At 41.5% G+C, this 19,874-nt stretch overlaps 1 protein-coding gene and 1 non-coding gene across 2 annotated transcripts in view; one reads left to right on the top strand and one right to left on the bottom strand.

The window, feature by feature from the left end:
• The window catches only part of MCCC1 (methylcrotonyl-CoA carboxylase subunit 1), a 102,812-nt gene extending 89,504 nt beyond the window's left edge, over positions 1 to 13,308 (bottom strand). Inside the window, exons 1-4 of the mRNA XM_053565256.1 lie at positions 13,106 to 13,308; positions 9,930 to 9,976; positions 8,420 to 8,556; positions 5,404 to 5,499 (exon numbers count right to left, since the gene is read on the bottom strand). Of these exons, the coding sequence (XP_053421231.1) occupies positions 5,404 to 5,499; positions 8,420 to 8,556; positions 9,930 to 9,976; positions 13,106 to 13,194 (369 nt within the window). The 5' untranslated portion in view covers positions 13,195 to 13,308. The remainder of the gene's footprint in view (positions 1 to 5,403; positions 5,500 to 8,419; positions 8,557 to 9,929; positions 9,977 to 13,105) is intronic.
• A 6,465-nt stretch (positions 13,309 to 19,773) lies between these two features.
• Positions 19,774 to 19,874, top strand: LOC128568320 (small nucleolar RNA U13). Its single transcript, XR_008375124.1, has one exon. It is a non-coding gene; the product is annotated as a small nucleolar RNA U13 (small nucleolar RNA).

Genomic DNA, 19,874 nt, shown 5'->3' with positions numbered 1-19,874 from the left:
CAAGAGCAAGACCCTCCTCTCTAAAAATAGCTGGGCATTGTGGCAGGTTCCTGTAGTCCCAGCTATTAGGGAAGCTGAGGCAGGAGAACTGCTTGAGCCCAGGAGTCTGAGGTTGCTGTGAGCTATGATATCAGAGCACTCTACTGAGGGCAACAAAGTGAGACTCTGTTTCAAGAAAAAAAAAGAAAAGAAAAGAAAACTAGCCTAAGAAACACCTTCTAGAATCTCAATAGACCCAAGTACCAGGCATCACCTGAAAATTAGCTCACTTATAAATTTTATTCTAACTCCTTTAAAAGTGTCTAAATTAAAATAGCTACATTAAGAACAATTCTACCAATTGGGAGGTCAATTTGGCCAAAGGGTACCCATAGCCAGGGCAGGGCAATTAGCATGAATCTTTTGCTGCTGATCAATATGACCTTCAAAGTAAACTGAAAACTGGGTGTGTTCCACTAGCTACACCTACAGATCCCTTGAGAAGACCGAAAGGGGTACCCTGCCTCACTAGTAGCTCCAGCCCAAATATCTCCAGAGAAGCCCCATGTGCAAACTGGGGACTCAACCCAGTGGGGACCCAACTGAGGTGGCCTTTAAAACTAAAGAGGCCTGACATGTGGAATGGCATGGCTAGTGGAGACAGAATTCTCACGGGGGCATTCTTCCAGCTGAAGCTTTGGTTCAGCCTCTTATGAGGCAGCCACATGAAGGCACAGGTTGGGGGTGTCACGCCTTAATGGATGTGGGGTAACCTCATTTGGGAGGACCTGGTTAGCAACAAACTGTTTGTGTACTCGAAACATTCAGAGCAGAGACGAGACTTCCTGCATAGGGAGCCCAATCCTTTCAGTGACTGGCAGTTTCACTCGGTCTTAGTAGGTATCTTTTCAGGCTGGGTAGACACTGTCCAATCCAAATGGAGAGAGTATGAGAGTTCCAAGATGGGCTCCTACCAGGAGCTGCTGGCCCAGGACAGGGTCTTTGCTAAGATCCTGCACATGGACGTTAATACAGAGCAGGAACAAGCCTCAGAGGAGATAACAGGATGACAGGACGCAGCAGTCCAGAAAGAGGCCAAGCAGGTGGCACATGGTGTGCTGGTGATGGACGTCGTGGGAAGGCAGGTACCAGCAGCTCAGCAGCAACTCCTCAAGGAGTCATCTCTGGCTACTCCCTGGTGGTGTCCACTGGAAGAAACCTGCTGCCTGCACTTGGAATGCTACACAGTGTCCTGTGTACATCCATGGGCTTCTTTGAATGAACCCCAGTAGGAACCTGAATGATAATGGACCCTCCTTTGAAGCAGAGGTAACCAGCAAATAAGCAAAGCCCTATATCTAGAATGAAATTACGTGGACCCCACCTAAAGTGGAACAAGGAATTGCCACTTGCCCTCCTCTGGATAGGGCAGCCCTTTAGAGCAGGCTTAAGTTCAGCCTCTCAGAAATAGTTGATGAGAGACCCTTCCTAGCACCTGAGGTAAGTACTATGTTGCCCCTCCTCCTATAGATATGGAAGGGTAAATTTGACAGGGGAATATGATACAGAGGGAATGGCCTGAGAAAAAAATGGCAAAAGTATTTTCCATCTCCCCAACTTTGTGGAAACTAAAACCTGTAACCCTGCCTCAGGCCAGTGGTTGGGAGGGGCAGGGAAAGTCTCTTGTTCTTTGTGCCACAGGAGACAGCTCAAGGGAATGTCTGGGCACAGGACACAAGGTCTTCTTAGCTGAAGATGGGATGGGCAGAGGTCACTACATCATTTTAATTAAAGAAGAGATGAATCCGGGCAGAGGCCACAAGATTGCCTTGGCCCAGGATGGAATTATGGGATCAGAACCTTTAAAAGCTATGCAGGAATTTGGATTTTGAGACCATACCCTGCCATTTCCCTCCTCCGCCTGCAAAGTAATAAATTTCTCTTTCCTTCTCCTAAAAAAAACCAAGCCTCCCACCCTCCCTCAAAACAAACAAACAAACAAAAAAACCCAAACCTGTATAGTTTTGGAAAACTTCTTCAAAGCACCATACATGTGGGTCAGTGCCTGTGGCTCAGTGAGTAGGACACCAGCCCCATATACCGAGGGTAAAGGGTTCAAACCGGGCCCTGGCCAAACTGCAACAAAAAATAGCCAGGTGTTGTGGCGAGCACCTGTAGTCCCAGCTACTTGGGAGGCAGAGGCAAGAGAATCGCCTAAGCCCACGAACTGGAGGTTGCTGTGAGCTGTGACGCCATAGCACTCTACCGAGGGCAACAAAGTGAGACTCTGTCTCTGAAAAAAAAAAAAAAAGAAAAAGAAAAGAAAAGAAAAAAAAAGCACTATACATGTGTTATTTAATGCCCTTTATTAGAATGATCCAGCAATAAGTTCTTCAAAATTTAAGTTACGTTTGCTCTCCCAATTAGCAAGTATCTTTTTATTAGAGTAGACAGAGCTTTGTAAATTGTAACCCATAAAATATCCTTTATGATCAGGGCTGCCAGGAAGAACTAAAGTACTTATCTTAGGCCAAATTTTCTGATTCTTTCAACCTCCATTTCCTCTTACTACTTGGTTTTTGCTGTTTTATCCTTTGTTTTTAATTCCTATCCGTAATTTTATTTATTTATTTTTTTTTTTGAGACAGAGTCTCACTTTATTGCCCTGGGTACAGTGCATGACATAATAACAGCAACCTCAAACTCTTGGGCTCGAGTGATTCTCTTGCTTCAGCCTCCCTAGCTGGGACAACTAGGCACCTGCCACAATGCCTGGCTATTTTTAGAGACAGGGGTCTCACTCTTGCTCAGGCTGGTCTTGAACCCATGAGCTCAGGCAATCCACCCACCTCAGCCTCCCAGAGTGCTAGGATTACAGGCATGAGCCACCATGCCAGGCCACTATCTAATTTCTACAAGTCATCTCAAATCTTGAATATTAAGCAAAATAGATATTTTTTAAAAAAATATTTCCTCCTCTTCAAAATACTCCAAATAAGTACTGAGGTAATAGATTGCCGGGAATTAAAATCATACAGTTGCTGGAGGATTGTTATTTAAACTGAAAAATTATCTCAAGGAATGGTCATTAAAAAGGGAGTGGATTTTCAACTCTGAGGAGAAGGCTGTTTAGAGGAGAACACAATAATAAAATAAGAAGGAAGCTGACAGGCCTATAAGAGATAATTTTTCTTTTTTTTTGAGACAGAGTCTCACTTTGTCACAATCAGTAGAGTGCACTAGTGTGCACAGCAACCTCAAACTCTTGGGCTCAAGCGATTCTCTTGCCTCAGCCTCCCAAGTAGCTGGGACTACAAGCACCTGCCACAAACACCTGGCTATTTTTAGAGATGGGGGGGGGGGTCTTGCTCTGGCTCAGGCTGGTCTTGAACTCGTGAGCTCAGGCAATCCACCCAATCTCGGCCTCCCAGAGAGCTAGAATTACAGGCATGAGCCACTGTGCCTGGCTAAAAGATAATTTTTAATTAGTCAAAATTTTTGATTAAACAATATTTCCCCTTTCCCCAAAATGTGGAGCAAAGCAGTTCTACTACTCAGTCTGGTCCAATGAATAGGGAACAGGGCCAGGAGTCAGGAAAACTCATTTAATCCTTTCTCTTTCAATGATTAGTTTTGCTTTCAGGTCAGCTGGGGATCTTGATAAAAACCCAAATTTTGCATAAACATGCAAATTACAGTGGGTTTGGAGGAGGCCTAAAAGCCTTCTGTTTTAACAAGCTCCCAAGTGATGCCAATCCTGCAGGCCAGTGGATCACATGTAGGAGGAGCCAGAGACCAGATGATCTGGGATAATAACTTGTAACCTTCTGTGCATTTGCTTCACATATGTAGAATGAAGGTGCTAAGGAATTTAAGCAAGCAATAACCAGGAAAGCTTTATAAACAAGCGTATTTTAAATACTTCTTTGTGTAAATTAATGCCTATTCTGTCTGGGGACTGATTCTAAAGAAGAGAAAAACTGATGCAGAAACACATAAATAGAAAACTACAAATGTTCACGAATTCAAGTTAAAGACACTGTGTGCTAGCTCTGCTGGATTACTAGAATGTAAATAAAAGGTGTAAGATATGAGTGCTTCCCTGAAGAGGCAAGATATATATTAACACCATGAAATATGATAATAGCTTATTAGTATAAACATGCCAGCACAAGAAATTAAATGCTAAAGAGAAAGGGACAGTCCTCTGTGAATAGAAGATACATAAAATAATTTATAAAGGGCAGGAATTCAGGTGGCAGTGAAAAGCAAGACCATGACAAGTGACTCCTAATTGCTGCCTTCCTTCCTTGTTATCAGCCCACCTCTGCCTCCACCCTAATCATCTATTCCCCACCCAGCAGCTTTAGTGATCTTATTAAAATGTACAGCAGATCACTTCACTCCCCTGACATAAATCTTCCAGCAACTACTTAGAATAAAACAAAGTCTTTACTAAGACCTATGATGTTTTATGCTATCCCAACTACTTTCTGCTGCTTCATCTCTTAGCACTTTCTTCCTGGGTCCCTTGGTTCTCTTAAGCTCCAAACCAACCTTCCACAGTGCTTTGTGAAGGAGCTCTGCTTCTTTGCCTGGTGGGCTTCTAGTTAGGCTTTGCCAGCAGGGGCCCCTATAAGGAAAATGGGAGCATGAGATGCTTTACTATAATGGCAATTGGTTCCAGGTTAGTTTCCTTAAGCCCCTGCATGCAGCCAGGTAGCGCTCCTCCCCAGGTCTGAGTCATAGCTAAAGAAGGTCCCTCCTCTTGCCTCCACCCAATGGGTGCTTGTCAATTTCTGTATCACCACTGAGTAATTTCAACACACCCTCCCCCAATCCTCTAACACTGGTGAAACTAATTCCTAAACTCAATTCCCTTTATTGAAACAAGGAACAGAATTTTAGTTTTATCAACTGTACCTATCACACTCAACATTTTTCTCCCTGGACAAAAACGGCTTGTTTCATTTCAGAGTCTTGACAATTTCCTGAACCTTCTTCCTTAAGATCCTTGGATCCTGGGATGCTTGGATCCCAGAATGAGACTGGGAAGTCAAGATAGAAAAATATTTCTCTCTCAATTATCATTTACCTTGTAATTTAGAGCACCAGCTATTTCTCCCAAAGGATCTGATATTTCCAGCATCTAATTCTGAAGGTAGAAGAGGTGAATTCTCTCTTAATTTTAGTTTATAAATTTGACATTCCTATTTCCTGAAAAGTGTAAGTACACAGGATTCAGTAAAAAGGCAGAATGGCTGAGGAATGAGGAGGGACATGTCTAGTTTGTGAAGACAATCCAATAATCAAAGGTAAAAATCTTGAGAATGGCTAAAAATGGAAAATTATTTCTATAAATAATTTTGCATAAATTGTACAAAATTTATCCTTTTGCACTGCAAATCTCTTCACAACTCTCACCTGTGCAGCAGAGATCTTAGCCACTCGAATGATTTTCTCCATAGAAAGGTAGCTCTGCTGGGAAGGAGCAGGACCAATGGAATAGGCCTCGTCTGCCTGTTTAAAAACATTACATGCTTAAAAGACTACATGGCTACAGCACACTCACTTACTATACAGAACTGCTTTAGGACCATTTTATTATAAATAAAAATGCCAGCCCCCAAAGAACAGTGCAAGAATTGGGAAACTAAAGTACCAGTTTGTGTCTGTGTTATGATGAGACTTTATTTTCTTGCATAAAATCACACATATCAGAGTGAAATGTTTTATTACCAGTATGTCTTGGTAGTAGTGATATGTCTACTTTGTTTGGTATAAGAGGTGCACAATGTTTCACAGTATGCAGTACCATGTTCATTCAACCACATACTTCTTAGTGTGCACTTAAATTGAATGTGGGCCAGGCTGAAGCAGACATTCTTATATATACTTTTTTTTGCACATTCTATGTATATGTGAGCAGGTCTCTGGGCCAGAGACCTAGAAGAACATTTGCAGGGTTAGGTTGAAGGTCATGAACATTTTATGGTTAATAAGCTTTGGAAATGGTTTTGCCAATCCACATTTCCATCAACATACCAATTTCTAACTACATTCATCAACAGTGACTATTATCCATCTTTTAAATTATTGCTAATCTGGTGGATTATAAAAAGGTTTAAAAGATTTAAAGCAAAGGAGTGGTATGACCAAATTTTTGTTTTAAACTCTATCAGAGGTCCTCAAACTTTTTTTTTTTTTTTTATTGTTGGGAATTCATTGAGGGTACAATAAGCCAGGTTATACTGATTGCAATTGTTAGGTAAAGTCCTTCTTGCAAAGTCCTCAAACTTTTTAAACAAGGGGCCAGTTCACTGTCCCTCAGACGGTTGGAGGACAAGACTATAGTTTAAAAAAAAAACTACGAACAAATTCCTATGCACGCTGCACATATCTTATTTTGAAGTAAAAAAACAAAACGGGAACAAATATAATCACACCACCGCATGTGGCCCATGGGCCATAGTTTGAGGACCCCTGCAACAGTTTATGGGAGGGGATCAAGAATGGATCAAGTAGGGAGACTACTTAGGAGGCATGTGGCCAAGCAAGAGATGATAGTGGTTTTGACTTAAGGAACAGGTGAAAGAGGGCAGTAAGAAGTGGAAAGAAGTATTTGGAAAGTAGAAGTAACAGCACTCAGTGATTTTCTAGATGCAGAGGGAAGGGGTGAAGGATACAGAGTGGGGAGGAAGAGGGATGTTTAAAGACTTCCACATTTCTGGCATTATTTTTATGAGCAATGATGTTGGCATCTACTAGTTTAGGAAAGCCTGCAAGAGAAGCAGTTTCAGTACCAATGAAAAGTCATGAGTTCAATTTCACACATCTTACTTTGGTAATGTATCAAGCAGACAGTTGGATGTACATGTAACATGCTCAAAAGAAAGTCTGGGCGAAAAATAGAAATTTGGGAGTTTTTCGTAAAGCCACAGGAATAGGTGAAATGATCTAGAATGAGTACACAGTGAGAAAAGCAGGGGGTGAAGGACCAATCCAGGGGAACTTCAACTTCCAGGGGAGTGTCCAGAAAAAGGACGTTGAAAGAGGACAGAAAGGCAAGAGGTCAGGAAAGCCAAGGGAATTTATTTCTAAAAGGGGGGAATAGCCTATCATGGTGTTAAATGCTGCTGAGAGGTCAAGTCAACTCAGGCCTGGAAAACTCCATCAGATTTAGGGACATGCACTTTCTTAGTGATATTATCAGGAACAATGTCCATGGAAGAGTGAAGACATATGTTAACAGGAGTGGATTGAGAAAAGGATGAGTGGTAGGAAAGAGGAAAGAGCACAGCAAATGATTCTTACAGTGGCAGTAAATGGGAGAGGAGAGTGATAGGTAGGGAAAGGGGGATGTGGGGCTGTTATAGTTATGAAGACGGAGAGACTACACCATATTTATTTTATTTATTTTTGAGACAGAGTCTCACTATATTGCCCTCAGGAGACTGCCATGGCGTTACAGCACATAGCAACCTCAAACTCTAGGGCTTAAGCGATTCTCTTGCCTCAGCCTCCCAAGTTGCTGGGACTACAGACACAACGCCCAGCTATTTTTTTGTTGCAGTTGTCATTGTTGTTTAGCAGGCCTGGAGCCAGTTCAAACCCACCTGCCTTGTTGTATGTGGCCAGTGCCCTAACCACTGAGCTATGGGTGCTAAGCTGAGAAGAAGGATCAGTAGAAAGTAAAGACAGTAAAAATGGAAGTTGCCTCTTTTTGAGATAGAAATGTATCATCTTGCTTTTTTTTTAATTAATATTTTTCATTGATAAATCACAATTATACACATTTGTGGGGTATGACGTGATATTTTGATATATGTACTTAATGTATAATGATTAAATCAAGCTAATTAACATACCAAACACCTTGCTTACCTATTTTTTTTTTTTTTTATGGTGAGACATTTGAATTTTGTTGTCTTAGCAATTTGGGGGAAAGTCTTAAAAAGGCAATAAGAGGGTGGTGCCTGTGGCTCAGTGGGTAGGGCGCCAGCCCTATATATTGAGGGTGGCGGGTTCAAACCTGACCCTGGCCAAACTGCAACAACAAAAAAAAAATAGCTGGGCATTGTGGCAGGTGCCTGTAGTCCTAGCTACTTGGGAAGCTGAGGCAAGAGAATCGCCTAAGCCCAAGAGCCGGAGGTTGCTGTGAGCTGAGAAAACACAGCATTCTACCAAGGGCAGCAAAAAAAACCCAAATAGCCCGGTGTTGTGGCAGGCACCTATAGTTCCAGCTACTTGGGCGGCTGAGGCAAGAGAATCGCTTGAGCCCAGAGCACTCTACCTGGGGAGACAAAGTCTCAAACCCCACCCCCTGCCAGCACTCTACCAAGGGCGACAAAGTGAGACTCTATCTCTTAAAAAACAAAAAAACATAGTAAACAAATAAACAGGACTTATAAGACTTGGTTTCTAGTTTTTAACAACGTACCATATCTACATGCATGGAATTCCTGTCGGCCTCACTATAAACCGCCACAGACTGTATACCCATTTTTTTGGCTGTTCGCATCACCCTGCAGGCAATTTCTCCTCTGTTTGCAATGAGGACCTTGGTAATGGTTCTTTCTGTTTAAAACATTCATGAAAATCATATACAAATGTTACTAGAGAGCAAAGAGTGAGAACAAGAATATGATATTAACCCACTGATCAGAATCTGTTTTGGTAAAGTCAGCCTAAAATCACCACTTTGGCTAATATTAAACTGTGTATTTCTTTTCATTGAAATTCCAGATACCCTAAGATAAGCTTTTAAATTACTCAGTATTAGCAACTTAAGATAAATTAAAAGATTCTTTTTTATGTCAAGGATCAAATTATAATAACTTTAAAAAAATCACAGTTAATAATAACTATTCTTTAGTAAGTATTTTCTATACCCCAAGGCCTTGTGCTAAAGATTCAACCTGGACTTCAATTCTCACAATAATCCTAACAGAAAAGATATTATCATTATCTGTTCATCTTAAAGACAAAGAAGCAAAAGGTTGAAAGAAATATTTTCCTGACATTATAAGCTAAAAGAAGTGATGGATCCAGGATTTGAACTCAGGTCTACTTCCCTCTAGAATTTGAGCTCTTAGTGACTCTGCTCCACTGCCTCTTTCCCTACGTACACAGAGAAGTGGTTCTCTCACAATATAAATGCCTGTTGCAACAGTCTGCTGGCGTCAGTGTCATAACAAATGCTATTGCAGTAACATACTAAAAAATACACTTCTTTCATCACACACACAATAAATATTCTTTGATAGTTTATAATAGTTATTTCATCTCAAAAAATAAGGTTTCATATAATTTAAAACAGCTTTTTCACTGCGGTGCTACAGAGCCCCAGAGTTGTCACAGGTCACAGGGAATGCTGAGATGAAGTGTGTATACGTTTGGGTATGGGGAGGGAAGCAGGGTACCTAGAAGGTTACACTCAGTCAACCAGAAAGGATACTTTTATATGTTTAAAAGGTAGGAATTCCATGTAAAATTTCATTTTAAAAGACAAAAACAAAGTCTGCTACTTAAAAGAATAGTTTCAAAAGCATTTAGACCAGTGGTTCTCAACCTTCCTAATGCTGCAACCCTTTAATACAGTTCCTGTGGGTTGCAACCTTGAGAACTGTTGATTTAGACCATCATGGTTATGTTTTTCCAATCCAATATATCAAGAGGGGCAAACAGGAATAACATGAATATAGAATGTTCTCTATTACTACCTTCTATATTTTAGACTCAGTGGCAAGAGAAAAAAAACTTTTATGAAGCAGTGATGCAAGAGAAATTTTATATAGAAGAGGTGAAAACCAGGACTTAAAAAATTATCACAAAAATCCAAATTTATGAGAACTAATTCTATAGTGCACAGATTAAGGTGTTAAATATTTCCCTGATACAGTTCACAACCTGAAACAAAAACCAAATAGTACAAGAAAGCCTGGCAGTACCTGTGGTTGTCGAATACTTCACGGTTCTTTGCATCCAAGCCCATCTCCTATAAAACGAATCCAAATGGAATTATAACTAAACAGAACAGGCAAGACTAGTCAGTGTTTACTCAAAAGAATTTAAATTTCCTAAAACTTGAATCTTGGGCGGCGCCTGTGGCTCAAAGGAGTAGGGTGCCCACCCCATATACTGGAGGTGGCGGGTTCAAACCCAGCCCAGACCAAAAGAAAAACCTTGAAACGTTAAGCCTACTAACAAAAAGTAGGCCAACTACTACAAAAGTGATTTAGTAAGACCTTCTTGGAAGAAAACTAATCTAGTTATCAGGAGTATGGGTTCTGGCTGCTTTCCCCTTGCAGTATCCTTGAATGAGTCACCTAACCTGTTTGTTCCAGAGGATGGCATATGACCACAGAGTCAGAGATGATTAAAAAAACAAACTATTTCAAGATGTAGGTCAGCATTTTTCAAATTTTTTTGACTACAACTTAACAATTAAAATCTACCCAGCATACACACAATTAATATAGAAGTTTCATAAAAGATAACTCACCCTGTATTTTGATACTTTCTGTTCTATTTTATTAAATAAAATATGCTGGTTGGTTTATAATTTGAAAAAAACCAATTGAATTCAACCCTTTTATAAGATTGGTTTGAAAATTAAGACCAGAGAAGTAAAGGAAGGAGCTGAACAAGGGGAGCAGAAAGAATGCTGGCCACGGGGCCAGAGGAACTGAGTTCTTATCTTAGTCCCTCCAATGACCAACTTGTCCTGAGTCATTTTATATCAGTGTTTCTCAACCTATTTCTCATTACTGTCTTCCAAAAGATAAAACTTAAATAAAATTGTACTCCTTATAGTAAGAGACAGGTAGCATTGAGCTTTGAAGGCCACAAACCATGACAACATCTGTGATTTTCTGGCTCTTCCAAGAACCAAATCTCACCACTGTGGGGGTGATATCATCCCAGCTCAGGACACAAGCTTTATGTCTTGGGCTTTAGTGTTCTCACACAAGAGAGGAGACCCTAAGTGGTGATGTTGAAGATACTCCTCAGATTTAAAAGCATATAATTTTATTTCAAGTCCTTACGTTAAAAGAAAATGGAGAAATAAAGAGGCAAAATGACTTGTTTGAAGTGTCTTAACTAGGTAGAAATCCATGAAGATCCTCCAGCCCAACAATGTTCTGAAGGGTATTAACCTATTCCATTTTTTCACAATTATTTAAGTTACAACTTTAAACAAGGCCTTAACACGATTAAGAAGTGGCTTCCCTATACCAGCTTATTCTCATATCTATAATTTTACTACTAGAGATTTTTTTCTCTGAACTACTAGAGAATCATGACATAAAAAGGAATATGAAACTGGGCTGGGTACGGTGGCTTATGTCTATAATCCTAGCACTCTGGGAGGCCGAGGCAGGGGGATAGCCTGAGCTCATGAGCTCCAGCCCAGCCTGAGCAAGAGCGAGACCCCATCTCTACTAAAAATAGAAAAAATAGCCAGGTGTAGTGTCAGGCCCCTGTAGTCTCAGCTACTCAGAAGGCTGAGGCAAGAAGATCACTTGAGCCCAAAAGTTTGAGGTTGCTGTGAGCTCTGAGTTTGCTGTGAGTGCCATAGCACTCAACCCCAAGGTGACTGAGTGAGATTCTGTCTTAACAAATAAAAATGAAATATGAAACTATCTGTACTGATAAGATTTCAAATTCTACAAGCCATTAACAACTCTTAACACTTCCTAGGGTGACATATACTTGAGCATAGTTCTATAGACAACAGCTAAGCTTTGAGAGGGAAGAGAAAAAGTGGGTTTGTGGTAGTATTCTGAAGAGCCCTGGGAACACAACAAAAGAAAAATTGGGGAAAAAAGAACACTAGCTGGGCATGGCAACTCAAGCCTGTAGTCCTAGCCCTTTGGGAGGCTGAGGTGGGAGGAGGATCCCTTGAAGCCAAGAGTTCAAAACCAGCCTGGGCAACAGTGAGATCCAATTGTTACAAAAAAATAAAAGAGCTAGCCAGGTTGTGGTGGTGCTTGATAGTAGTTCCAGCTACTAAGGAGGCTGGGGCAGGAGGACTGCTTGTGCCCAGGATTCAGTGAGCTATGATGATGCCACTATACTCTAGCTCCAATTCTGTCTCAAAACAAACACAGAAACCAAAAAGAAAAAGAATACTTGCATTACTTTCCCCAACTTCCTTATTTTGCTCTGGGGTTATTCCTACAATTAAGCAACTGAAAATCAAAGGCAGCTATAGTCACTTGAGGAAAATAAAAACAAAAAAGTAGATCTAAATGGTAGAGTCAGCAAAGCTTGCAGATGGATTGATTCATATATACCAGATTCATTTAAACCTCTTTCCATGTGTTAATTCATTTAGTTTGCACAGCCCAATGTACTAGTATTATCTCCTCTAGACATTAGTATCATCTCCTTCTCCTAGGTGAGGAAATTGAAGCAGAGATATTAAGTAACTTACCCAAAGTCACACACCTAGGGTGTAGCTACACTGATATCCCAGCCTTCTGAGTGTAGAGTCTGTGTCTTTGAGCACTAAGATATACTGTCTTTCCAGAATGATGGAGGATAATAATGATGATGAAGCAAAGGAAACTAAAAAAGCAAACTAGTCTGAAGATGCTTTCACTGCCAAAGTTACTGTCACAGAAACTCAGAGCTCAAAATTCGAAACAGACCTGGAACCAGCTTAGCTAGAGTCAGTCACCTTATAGCTTTGTTCAAACTTGGATACAAGACGAAACAACTTTCCAGCCCTCTAGAAGGTGCATTTCCTCTTGATACTTGATTCCAAAAACGGGAAAGAACTCTAGGAGTCTTTCTCTGAACTGGACATCATCTGATGGGCGATGGCTGAACTGAAATGGATGAGGGGATCCTGGCCCCATTTAGTCAATCCCTTTGGGCTTCATCAAAACCGGGTTATAACTAACGCTCCTCTCACAAGGAATGCTACAAAAAACCTGTAAACCGTTAAAGGCCTAGGTGTGGGGATGCCTCCCGCCCGATGCCGGGCCTGACGGCAGAATCACACGAAAAGAGGCTGGGAATTTCTTCGGTCCTCCCGCACCCCCAACACTCGGGCCCTCCACACCTCCCACCGCTCACTCAACCGGCTCATTCGCCCCTCGCCCCAGCCCTTTACCACCTCGGCGGCAGCAGCAGGCCGGGGAGGCGCTGCCACCGGTTGGCCTCCGCCGTCACCAGCAACATCGACACTGCAGACGCCGCCGCCATGTCCCCTGGACCCAGCCTCTCCGGCTCCCCTGCACACCCGGGGCTGTCTCTCACACCCTTCCCCCAGCTCGGTAAGCCTGTGTCCCCCGCCGGCCACCGTCCAAGTCAGAGCCTCTCAACCAGCCTATCCTGTGAGTGGGGGCGTCTCCGCTACAACCAATCAAGGGCCAGAGCCCGGCGTGGCGGCGACGATTGGCCAGTCGAGCCGCGCGCCGCGGGGTGCGGTCTCCCCGCCTCTGCCCCTCGGGTCTGCGCGAGCCTCCGGGTTCCCGGCTGCGGTTTCTTCCCGCAGCCCACAACCTCCCTTCGCTCTCGTCCGCGTCAGAGAGAACTCTCCTCGTGATCTTTCTCCTGAAAGCTGCGAGAAAGTAGGCGAGGCGAGCCGTGGGGAAGAAGCCGCATGTCGGTGGAGAGCAAGATACAACATTCCTGAGATAAAAATCTTAAAGCTATCTGAGAAGAGGAAGTCAAGACAAACTGTGGTATAAAGCCAGTGTATGGTGCCCCATGATCGCATTAATGTACACAGGTATGATTTAATAAAAAAAAAATTCAAAAAGACAAATTGTGGAATATCTAGGAAAAAAGTACTAAAAACAACCATATGCTTCATGAGGAAAGCAAAAGGAAGAAATAAGACAAAAGAAGAAACTAATGAATAAAGGAAACGATATCAAAGGGCTAATGAATTCAGAGGTTCAAAACCCCTAAATCCTAATAGAATAATTAATCAAGAAAGAGGGAGAAAAATGCGTCCTTGACACGATAAAAAACACAAATGAGGGAAAACTCAGATATAGGAAACAAATTATAGATTTCTAAGAGGCTAATTTTGCTCAACTTTAAGCACACTAGCAAAAATCTGCATGAGCTGAGAGGCCGAGACGGGATCGCTTGGGCTCAGGAGTTAGAGGCTGGAGCTAGCTAAGATCTGGCCACTGACCCAACTCTTACAAATAGATATGGGGAAGGCTATGAGGAGAAGGTTCTCATGCTTGTGGGTTTTTTTTTGTTTGTTTTTTTGAGACAGTTTCACTTTGTCACCCTTGATAGAGTGCTATGCATCATAGCTCACGGCAACTTCAAATTCCTGGGCTCAAGTGATCCTCTTGCCTCAGCCTCCCGAGTAGCTGTGACTACAGGCGCCCACCACAGCGCCCAGCTACTTTTAGAGACGGGTCTCGCACTAGCTCAGGCTGTTCTCCAACCGTAAGCTCAGGCAATCCACCCCCCTAGGCCTCCCACAGTGCTAGGATTACAGATCAATATTGTTATTCATCTTTGTAACCAAGGATAATTATTTCAAAGCAATTATGCCATCGTCACTCTTTTTCCTTTAAAACCTTCTGTGTTCCTTTACCTCCCTGAATATGCACATAGTTTACTATGGCATGCTTATTCCCATTGCAATGTTCTATTTCCAAATAAATAGGTATCTTTTTCTTTTAGAGAGCCTCTCTCTGTCATTTAGATTGATACTATCCAAAAATGCACAAGTTTAACAAGAAAAAAAATTTTTTTTGAAACAGACTCTCACCCTGTTGCCCAGGCTAGAGTGCCATGATATCAGCCTAGCAACCTCAAACTCTTGGGTTCAGGTGATCCTCCTGCCACAGCCTCCCGTGTTGTTGGGACTACAGGTGCCTGCCACAATGCCCCACTAATTTTTCTATTTTAGTAGACATGGGGTCTTGCTCTTGCTCAGACTGGTTTTGAACTTCTGAGCTCAAGCTATCCTCCTGTCTCAGCCTCCCAGAGTGCTAGGTTCACAGGCTTCCCAGAGCACTAGGATTATTATACACCTGGCGAAATGTTTTGTTTTGACTCAAATTCAGACTTACAGAAAAGCTGCAAGAATAGTACTCTTCACTTTAATTTCCCAATTTTTTTTAATCATGCTTGCTTTATCTCTCATTCTATCTCTTTCTCTCTAAAGACATAAATGCATACTTACACACACATACAGAATCACACATGCTTGCATATTTTTTTCTGCCCCACTTGAAAGCAAGTTGCAGACATGATGCCCTTTTTTTACCCTTAGCTACTTCAGTTTGTGTTGCTTCAAACAAGGAGATGCTCTTACCTGAAGAATAATGATCACGTTGGGAAATTAGCATTAATAAGTACTATTATTTATTCTACAGAGCTGATTTGAATTTCAACAGTTGTTCCAATAATGCCTTTTATATCAAAAGAAAACCCCATATCATGCATTGCATTAACTTTCATGTCCTTTAATCTGGAATGATTCCTCAGTCCTTGGATTTTCATGATGCTGACATTGACATTTTTTAAGAATGCAGGCCAGTTATTTGGTAAAATATCTCTCAATTTGGGCTTGTCAAAAATAAAACTGGATCAAATTTTATTTTTATTTTTATTTTCATTTTTTTTTGCAGTTTTTGGCCAGGGCTGGGTTTGAACCCACCACCTCTGGCACCTGGGACCGGCACCCTACTCCTTTGAGCCACAGGTGCCACCCAAATTTTAAATTTTTTAAGGTTTATTGTGCATACAAAAGGACAGTTTATGAACTAAAGACCTCAATGTACTTTCTCATTTAGAGGCTGTACTGAGGACTTTAGCAGTCCCAGGAGCCTCTTGGGTGTTCATTGGGTATATATGGGTTAAAATTAGAATACAAAGGGATGACCTAGTATTGCTGTCATCAGTTGTGAAGGATTTCGACATGCTTTTTAATGATGTCAAAGATGATCACATATGTATTGTATCTTCAGGACTACTATTTGCCTGTGTATCTTTGAGCAAATTAGATGAGGATTCCTTTTCCTCCTGGAATAGGCAGACTCTGGATGGAATACACAGAATAGGAAGTGGACTATGAAGCTGGATTTCAGCTTCTATAAGTCCCCTCAGTTGGGAAACCTAGTGCAGTGCACAGGCTGCATAACTGTGTGCAGCAGCCCAGCTATCTTACCTCCCAGGATCATCATGAAGATTATGTCAAATGACATTTGAAAACTATAAAGTGATACATGCATGTGAGTTATTCTTAAGTTAATTACAAGCAGGTCCTTGAAAGCTACAGTGGTTTTTACCAGGGATAAAAAGGGTTTTACCAGGAGGGTGATGTGATCTGGTCTGTGTTTTAAAGAGTAGACTCTAGAAGAGAGGACTGTTGCAGTAGCCTGGAGAGAGTTGAAGGAGGCTTTGATTGGGTGATGGCGGTCTAGGTGGTAAGAAGTGATTGAATTTCAGATATATTTCAAAGGCAATACTGATAGGACTTGCTGATGGATTGAGTACAGAAGGTGAGGGAAAGAGAAGGATCAGGGATGCCTCCAAGGTTTTTGGAATCAAAACAAGAGGCTTCATTAGTGTAGGTGGGAAAGTAAGACGCAAGCAGAGAAGTATGGAATAGACAGTGTGAGCAAATGGGATACCGCAAATGGGATACCAAGAGTAACCCAGCCTCACAGAATGTTAGAATAAGAAATGTGAGACAGGAGCAGAGAAAATATGAAAGCAGCAACCGAAACAAATGAGAGAGAGAATATACTGTATCAATAGCAAGGTCAGAGTAGCCACAATGTCACAACACAGGGCACATTATACCACATTGCAATTTGCCTCCTCCCCCTACCCAGTGGGCCTTGGACACCACAACACACCTGGGCCTAACCATGTAAGGTGAAAAACCACCCTTGCCCCATGGCAGGAAGGACACAACATCCCCATTGGTCAAGAAAATGCAGAAGAGACAACATTATGAAGGAGAGAGCCCAGACAGGAAAGAAAAGGAGAAATCTGAAGAGACCTGAGTGCCGCCGTCTGCTGGGCGAGGCCCGCTCCTGCCCCTTTGGAGTGTACTATCTCTTGCTGATTGCACAGAAATCTTAGGGCCATGGTGTGCTGGGACATGTGCCTGCTCTTAACCCCTGTAAGAGGGAACTTTCGCCTTAATAAACTCTGCGGCTTATTGCTTCAAACTTATCTCCTGCTTTCATTCTTCTATCATGAGAAAACAAGAACCAAGGAGTTCAACAGCTGGTAACAGCTTTGAGATGGAATGAAGGAAGGAACTTGAGGGGTGGGGGTGGGGACTGAAGCTTTATTTTCAATGGGTTAGGTTTGAGACACGTCTGCTGCACTTCCATGCCAGACTTCTATACAGATCATCCACAGAGAGGATCGAGAGAACACTTATGTTTTGTTTTTTCCCAAAGCATGTGTAGTTTTACATGTCAACTTGACTACAGTAGTCAGTTATTTCTTCTCTCTCTCTCTCTTTTATTTTAAATAGAGATGGGGAAGACTGAAAGTGGACCCACACCTTTCACCATTAACAAAAATTGATTCTCACTGGATAAAAGATTTAAACTTAAGACATGAAACCATAAAAATACTAAAAGAGAATGCAGGGAAAACACATTAAGAAATTGGCCTGGGAGAATACTTTATGAGGAGGACCCCCCCAGATGATTGAAGCAACACCAAAAATCCATTACTGGGATCTGATCAAACTAAAAAGCTTTTGCACAGCCAAGAGCACAGTAAGTAAAGCAAGCAGACAACCTTCAGAATGGGAGAAGATTTTGCAGATTATGCTTATGACAAAGGTCTGATAAATAGAATCTACAGAGAACTCAAACTAATCAATAAGAAAAGAATAAATAACCCCATTTCTATGTGGGCAAGAGACTTGAACAGAAACTTCTCTGATAAAGACAGGAGCATGGCCTACAAACACATGAAAAAATGCTCATCATCCTTAATCATCAGAGAAGTGCAAATCAAAACCACTTTGAGATACCATCTAACTGCAGTAAGGTTAGCTGGCATCACAAAATCCAAAACTACAGATTTTGGCACAGATGCGGAGAGAAGGGAACGCTTCTACACTGCTGGTGGGAATGCAAGCTAATACGACCTTTTTGGAAAGAAGTTTGAAGAACACTGAAGGAACTAAAAGTAGACATACAGTTCGATCCTGTAATTCCTGTACTAGAAATATACCCAGATGATAAAAGATCATTTTACAACAAAGACATTTGCACCAAAATGTTCATTGCAGCCCAATTCATAATAGCCAAGACATGGAAACAGCCCAAGTGCCCATCCACCCATGAATGGATTAACAAATTGTGGTATATGTACACCGTGGAATACTACACAGCCATAAAAAATATGGAGACTTCACATCTTTTATGTTTACCTGGATGGAGCTGGAACATATTCTTCTTAGCAAAGTATCTCAAGAATGGAAAAAAAAGTATCCAACGTACTCAATACTACTATGAAATCAATATATAACCACCTACACACTCATATGAATGGCAAAACATAACTATAGTCCAGAAAGCAGAAGGGAAGAGGAGAGAGAGGGGAGGGAAAGGAGGATATGGGAGGAGGGAAGGTATTAGGGGGGACCTCACCTAATGTGTATGATGCAATGGTATATTTCAAAACTATTAAGAAATGAGTATAATTGTGATGGATTTGTTACTTAGCTCAATATAAGAATTTCACATTGTATATTGAAGCAGTACCCTGAACCCCATGAATGCATCATTGTACGAAGTTATGATTTAATAAAAAAAATTTAAAAAATAAAAGCAGAAAAACTAGCTGGGTATTGTGGCAGGCAGCTATAGTCCCAGCTACTTGGGAGGCTGAGACGAGAGGATCACTTGAGCCCAGGAATTTGAGGTTACTGTGAGCTATGATGATGCCACAGAACACTACCCAGGGCAGTACATTGAGACACTGTCTCAAAAAATATTTTTTTGCACTTTAATAGTCAAGTAAAAATTCATAGGAAACATAAAAATGCTACAAAACTGAAAAATGTTTCCAAGTGAAATCTAAAACACAGAGTGACAAAGAGACAGTAAAAGAAAATCCATGATTTTTGTTAAAAAAGAAATCCCCTTCCCTTTCTCACTCTCATATCTCTTTCTCAGGTTTTTTTTAATTATTATTAAACCATAGATATGTACATTAATGCAATTATGGGGTACAAAGTGCTGGTCTTATATACAATTTGAAATACTTTCATCAAACTGGTTAACATATCCTTCAGGTTTATCTGTTCTTCTCCTCCCTGGATTCCTGAGAGGTGGGCAGAGCATATTTTATCAACCCCACTTTACAGAGGATCTGATCAAACTAAAAAGCTTTACAGAGGAGAAAACAGAGGCTGAAATGGCTGGCCAACAGTGGCCCTGCAGGATCTGGCTATGTTCACAGCAAGTACTGAAAAGATTTTTGTGAATGCAAGGAGCAAAACTGTAAAACAGACCTTTATGGCAGTGATTAGATTATTTATCTGCATCATTATATGAGCCTGAATGTTGGAGTGATCACAGCTAGCACCACCTTCTGTTGTAAATGAGAAAGGAGGAGGATGAGGAGGAGGTGACAGCTCCAGGGTCAGGAGGGAGGGTTAGTAGCAGAGCTCTATGTACACTCCCGGGGCCATCTTGTCCATTCCTGTTACACCATTTTCCCTCTAGTTGAAAACTCTTAGATCTCTATTCATTCCAGATCTCTCTCCAGTCTTGGTGTGTTATATTATCTTCATGGGAGCCAGTGAATTTTTCTCAATTATACCAGATCCTTCTGGAGTTCATGGGCATGCTGTTTGGGTTTTCATGCGTACTTATGAGATGTGCCTCCCTTGGGTCTTGTAACGTCAGCCCGTTATCCATCAAACA

Source organism: Nycticebus coucang, chromosome 16 (assembly GCF_027406575.1).
Source record: "Nycticebus coucang isolate mNycCou1 chromosome 16, mNycCou1.pri, whole genome shotgun sequence".
In the NCBI taxonomy this organism is placed as follows: Eukaryota; Metazoa; Chordata; class Mammalia; order Primates; family Lorisidae; genus Nycticebus; species Nycticebus coucang.
Note: the sequence above shows the minus strand (reverse complement) of the source record. Positions and strands in the feature narration are given on the sequence as shown.